Source organism: Benincasa hispida, chromosome 10, assembly GCF_009727055.1.
Source record: "Benincasa hispida cultivar B227 chromosome 10, ASM972705v1, whole genome shotgun sequence".
Classification (NCBI taxonomy): Eukaryota; Viridiplantae; Streptophyta; class Magnoliopsida; order Cucurbitales; family Cucurbitaceae; genus Benincasa; species Benincasa hispida.
This window is the reverse complement of record NC_052358.1, coordinates 18,357,234-18,363,490: the sequence shown is the minus strand read 5'-3', so window position 1 is coordinate 18,363,490 and position 6,257 is coordinate 18,357,234. Positions and strand designations below refer to the sequence as shown.

Sequence of the window (6,257 nt, the reverse complement as noted above, 5' to 3'; positions counted from 1 at the left end):
AATATAATTCAACGACAGAAGTATCGAAAGGTTAAGAGAGGCCATGCGATGGGCACGTGACATTAAAACAATAGTCAATAGCCAGCGATTGGAAAACCTTGCACGGAGATACGGCCGAAGAGTTGCGATCCAAAGAGTAAAGAAAAAATGCGAATATTGAATTCCCAAAAATAAATAAATATTAGATGTGGGAATCAGGTCCATTGAAAATTAGCCGAACAAGAAAAATAATAAATAATAATAAATTCTAAAAATGAAGATCTAATCTCAACCGGAATTGTGGGCTCCGACGACCGGGGCGAAAGCGAAGAAAGACAGATTTCGAGTCAGAGGAGAAGAAATCCGAGGGGAAACGATTCGAGAACGAAGCCTCAGCCTCAACTATTCTCCTAATCGATTTTCAACTGATTTCTGGTTCTGCAACGATCCCCAATCGCCTTCCCTCTTTTGACCAATCTGAATCTGTTCTCGAAGTTTCACTGATTAGCTAGCGTGCAGCGCTGAAATTGAAATTCGACATTTCAATTCAGTACTTCTGCTTGTTCTTTCTTCTGAGCCGGAGGTGGGATTTGTTCGTTTCTTTCAGAAATGGTTTCGTTTTCTTAAGATAGGCCAAAGGGTTTTTGGAATTTAGGGAAAAAGACGGATATGGAGTACAAGAGGCGGCAGCAAGGGGCGACAAGACCTTCGGGTTTTGAAGAAGTAGCTCGGAATTCTCGGCGTCCTATGCGTTTTGTTTCTAATGAAGATGATGATGTTTATGATCTTAGTAGCGATAGTGGCAATGATGCTGTAGGTAGTTCGCGGTCATCATCTTCGCCACAATCTCTTGCTGCTAAAGCCATTAAAGCTTCATCGGCACATCGGGATTCTTCACTCTCATCTGCTTATGCTGCGCGTTCTGCTTCCCGCGTCTCGAAACCCACTTATTCTTCCTCGTCTCCTTCCCCCTCATCCGTTCAGGTTTAATTTCTGCCCCCCTTTTTTCACTCTGCAAACTGGTATCTTATGCAATAACTCTCTATAGTTGTTATGTTGTGCCTTACTCTTGTTAATTTGAGTTTGTTAATTTGAGCACTTTAAAAGCAGGTTTTGTTAATGCGTTAGTCTAAACTGAACTATCCGTTAGCGATTTGAACTTGTAAATATGGCTGTCGGCTCTATTGTTGTCTCTGCATATTGGATCTTTCAGCACCAGTTTATTTAAACCATATTTTATGAGAACTGACTTTACTGCTGGATCTACGTTACAAAATAAACGGGAAAGAAGAAAAGGAAATAATGCCTGCCTTTTTCTTTTTTTAATTCAACACTTGCGGGGTGGGATTGAGCCATTAATCTTTATGATGGTAAATGGTATTTTATCCTCTAAGCTATGTATGTTTTGGATTGGCAAATGTTGTCCGCCTTCTAAAAATGGCTCTATGAGATTAACCCCCTCTCCTTCACTATCTCTAGAACCTTCTTATGTATGCTATAGAGATGTAGTAGTGTTTTCCCTATGACCTGATTTGAAGAAGGTGTCATAGAATTTATGTAGGGGCAATCATCCTGCTCAGAAGACCAGCAGGCAGCAGAATTGCCTCTCTATTCCCATTGAATGTTGCACTTTATCTTTCTATCCCTGATTATCATTTACTCCCTGTTGAGTTGCTACAGAAAGAAGAATGAAATTAGTTAGATATTTTAAAATGTTCTTAACAGCTTTATATTCCCTTTTTTCACATCATTGATAAAGACTACTCTGCCTGCTGCTTGTTCATCTAAAATATTATCCTTTGTGCATTATATACTATCTGGTTAGAGATACTGGATACTTTTCCACCTGGCACTTTCTTGTTGTTTCTGTTCACGCACAGTGAAGTTTTCTCTTTGCATTTACTTTATCTAGTTTCTAGGAGATGTAAATTTCCTGCTACTAGTTCCCTCAATTATGGACTTGTTTTGCGGTTCTGTACAAATGGATTCTGTGGAATGTATCCTGATTTGAACAAAGTAAAAGACGCTGCTTATGATCAAGTAATTCAAGGTGAAAAGAGAAAATGAAGGGACTTAATTTTCCATCTATCTTGCACAACGCCCTCAATTTTCTTCAGATTTATATCTTTGGCGTGGAGTATCATTTGTGCACTTTATTCCTGTGGCACCTTCACTTTTCTACTGTGCTACTTACCATTTTTTGTTTCTTTCATTTTTTTTTTCTCAATGAAAGTTGTTTTCATCAAGAAAATAATAATAATATTACTTATCATTTTTTGTTTTGCACTCCATATTTGTACTGTTTCTCTTTTACTTTCTTTTCTGCAAAATTTATGGTGTGTATTAATGTAGGATTCAAAGGCACATGAATATACATCAATGAAAAGTTTGAATGAATCTAAACATGGATTCTGGGGTGCTTTGGCTAGAAAGGCCAAAGCAATTCTTGATGATGATAATGTCATCGAGCAACCTGAAGCACCTGGAAGAATGAGGGAGCAAGGATTTGGGACAGGTACAGGTTCAGCTACAAGGGCCAAGGTAAGAATTTTCTAAATTGAATTTCAAAATTGACCTAAGCATTCTCTGCATATGGGAGGAAATGTTATCTATATAATTTTTTAGTCAGATGTAAATATGTCTGCTCATAATGAACACCCAAGATTTTTGTATGTGTTTGCCATTTGCAGTATTATAACAGAAGTCAATCAGATGAAAGCCAACCAAAAGCAGAAAATTCTTCTTTCCAGAAAGGATTGGGCGCTATAGCGTCTTCCCTTAACTATATTGGCAATGCTTTTGAGGTGAGTCATTATCTGAATTTATAAATAGCCTATCTAATTAACCCTTTTCTATTTCAGAAAACAGGGATATTCTATGCTTCTTTTTGAAAAATATATACACCATTAAACATCTGGGGTAATGGACCATTCTGAGCGTTCTGAGATTACTTGATCTCTATTTTAGATTATTCTTAAAGACATTGCTTCTCTCCTTCCCAGGAAAAGCTTACGGCTGTGGAAAACAAAACTGCTGATATCATTCAAGAAACTCGCAAGCATATTAAGAAAAAGTCTGGTGGTTCAGTGGCACAATATCAGACACCAAATTCTGGGTCTACCATGGATTCTCAGACGCAGCCTCAAACCCAAACCCAAACCCAAACCCAAACTGGCCTTGAACTTCAGCTGAAGGCATCTCGCGACGTAAGGTGGCAACTGTATATCACTAGTTCATGAAATTATATCATTGAACAGTTTCTTAAAACTTACATTTCACCAATTTGTTTCTCCTCTAAAAAAAAAGAAGAAAAAAAAAAACTTATTTACATTTGATCATATAAATCAGTTAGCTTAGACAGAATGATCTGAATTGGATCTATGTGCTGTATTTTTTCTTGCAAGCCTTAAAAAAGAAGGGGGGAAATTTTGGTTTTATTCATTTCTTTTCCTTCGGTGTCTTGCCCTGTTCATTTTCAGAAGATTTGGTGATCCAAGGTTCATATGGAGGTCCAAGTCTTTGCTTTATATAGCTCATATTTACTGCTATGATATGATGCAATCTCGGGCAGAGGTTTCAATTATTTGTTTTCGTGTCACCTTTTTGCAGAGTTCATATGAAATAATCTGATTTGTATTTAGAGTTTTTCATGTTTCGGGCCTTATCACATTGATCATTTGGAGAATGTAGAGTATTCTAAATGAAATCAAAGGATTGAAGCAAGTTTCGAATGTTGGTATATTCCTGTTCTTCAGTGCATGTTGAATAGTAACACGTTTAAAGACAAAATGGAGAAAAAATAATTCAGTTGATACTTGAAGTCTTACTTTAATTTCTGTCTGATAGTTCTTGTGGGAAAAAAATTTGTAGATTTCTTTACTCTTTATGTTACCACCTACAGGGTTGGTTTTCATGTCGTAGGATAGTATTCTTTTGCCCTCCCTTCTTTATTTTTGTATATATTCTATATTGATGATATGTTCATACGTCCTTTATTTTTCCCCTATTGGTTTTCATATCATAGGATATATTCTATATTGGTTTTCATGTCGTAAGGATAGTATGATATGTTCTTTTGCCCTCCGTCCTTTATTTTTGTATTTATTTTTGTATCAACCTGTGTAAATGCACAAGTTGATTCTTTTTTTCCTTCCAAAATTGCATCCATGGATGTACAAATTAATATGAATCTGGATTGCCGTTTTAGCGTGTGTTGTATAGTCCCAAGAGAATTATGCATCTTCTCATCTGTCTTTTACTTCCTGTTGGTATTTAAACCTCTTTACAAATTTAATATGCACATTCGTTTTGTGACCCATTCGTTTCCTCATTGTATCTGTTTTTCCAGTCTTCATGAATTTATTTTCTTCTATGAACATTGACATTATCTAAACCCAATAAAAGACAGACATATTTCTTTTGTTTGACTCTATAGGTTGCGATGGCAATGGCTGCCAAAGCAAAGCTGCTTCTTAGGGAGTTGAAGACTGTCAAAGCAGATTTTGCTTTTGCAAAGGAACGATGTGCTCAGCTGGAAGAAGAGAATAAAATTCTTCGGGAGAATCGTGAGAGGGGAAACAATCTAGAAGATGATGATTTGGTAACCACTTTTTCCCTCTCCTTTCCATATAATCTTTTAATTCTGTTTCAAGATGGGGCTTGTGATATAAGATATAACGTTTTCTTTTGCCATAGCAATTCTGCATATAAATCCAATCCTCCAACTTGTCCCTGTCCGATCGATCTTTGTTCTCGGACCTTTCTTGGTTTATTATGTCGTCAAATGATGTTATGCTTTTATTTATTTTCCAATGTATGTCAAATGTGAGTCTTGAACAATTTTAATCAATTGATTTCAGTCCTAACTCCTGATGTTTTTCGACTTAGATACGACTTCAACTTGAAACACTTCTAGCAGAGAAGGCTCGTTTGGCTCATGAAAATTCAGTCTATGCACGTGAAAATCGGTTTCTAAGGGAGATTGTTGAATACCACCAGCTGACCATGCAGGATGTTATATACCTGGATGAGGGCACAGAAGAAGTCACCGAAGTTTACCCCATTAAGCTTTCTGCAGCATCCAATCTCAATGCTGTTTCTCCGTTACCGCCTCAGCCATTGTCGTCATCTTCTAACCGACCCGGGATAGGACTTGACATGAGTTCACAGATAACTCAGATTGTTCCTACTTGCCCTTTGCCCCCATCAGATCTGAGAGGAATCTCCTAAAGGTTTGCTTGCATAATCAAGCTGTTTTACATTTTTGAGTATGGTGGCTGCCATCCAACCCTATACTCTGATTCAAATGATAAGATACTTTACCTTGGTAGTTCTTCCTTTTCTACGGCTTGTGCTGTGTAATGTAACAATGTCATCTCATTGATTAATGTGACGCTATTTTCTTTTAGTGTTTGTTATGGCTTTGTTATGCGTTGTAGGACTTTCTAATCCGTTTTTTATCCACCAAGTTGTAGAGCAATGTTATTATGTTATTTTATTTCTTTTGTCTACATTTGTGTTGTATTAAAGAAATGTAAAAGCCCCCCACTCCAAGAAAGTGGAAATACCACCATAAATATATTGTACGTGGAAAGCTTCTACCAATGACCTCTTCCTAAAAACTTTTCTACCATTGACCTTTTGCCCATACAAAATTTCAAAATTATCCCTAGTTTTAAAAAGCTTTCAGACCGTTTGGTATCTGCAACACATTTATCTTCCTAAAAGCTTTCAGACCTTTTGCGCTACAAATACTTTACAACGATAGGTCCTTTCATTTCCATCTCAACGCATTTATCTTTGAAGAATTATCTCTCAAATTTGCTCTCGTTTTCTTTTAGAACTTTAGCTGAGAACTCCTCGCAAGTTTCTCGTCGGTCGTCTCTATGCACTTGCCACTGTCATCATCATCTGAAAGGTATGAAACTCTTCTCCTTGAAGAATGCATGTTGACATTCGAGGTTTGACTATCTTTTAAGGTTTAATCATGTATTCGTTCGTAATCGATCGTTGAGAGAATACTAAGTGATCGGATAGAGAATACTAAGCAAGCATTTAGAGAATATTAAGCGAGTGTTTAGATCTTACTAAGCGATTGGATAGAGATTATTAAGCGATCGAATAGAGAATACTAAGGGATCGTTTAGATATTTATTGTGTGATTGTTTAGGTTTATGTCATGTGATCGTTTAGCTAACTGCTACGTGATCATTTAGATATTTATTGTATGATCGTTTAGGTTTATATCATGCAATCATTTAGCTAATTATTACATGATC

The 6,257-nt window shown here is 36.7% G+C and overlaps 1 protein-coding gene across 1 annotated transcript; it reads left to right on the top strand.

Moving 5' to 3' along the window:
• Positions 1-205: 205 nt before the first annotated feature.
• Positions 206-5,489, top strand: LOC120088449. The gene is made up of 6 exons (XM_039045758.1): positions 206-963; positions 2,332-2,520; positions 2,670-2,783; positions 2,982-3,185; positions 4,415-4,579; positions 4,867-5,489. Exons 1-6 carry the CDS (start codon positions 649-651, stop codon positions 5,206-5,208), a joined length of 1,329 nt encoding a protein of 442 aa, XP_038901686.1. The 5' UTR covers positions 206-648; the 3' UTR covers positions 5,209-5,489.
• Positions 5,490-6,257: the final 768 nt, after the last annotated feature.

Bases quoted from the DNA above. Each gene is read 5' to 3' on its own strand.
- LOC120088449 (XM_039045758.1), top strand. From the start codon at position 649: ATGGAGTACAAGAGGCGGCAGCAAGGGGCGACAAGACCTTCGGGTTTT. The intron at 964-2,331 runs GTTTAATTTCTG...GTATTAATGTAG, and splicing joins CTTCCCCCTCATCCGTTCAG to GATTCAAAGGCACATGAATA. The intron at 2,521-2,669 runs GTAAGAATTTTC...TGCCATTTGCAG, and splicing joins GTTCAGCTACAAGGGCCAAG to TATTATAACAGAAGTCAATC.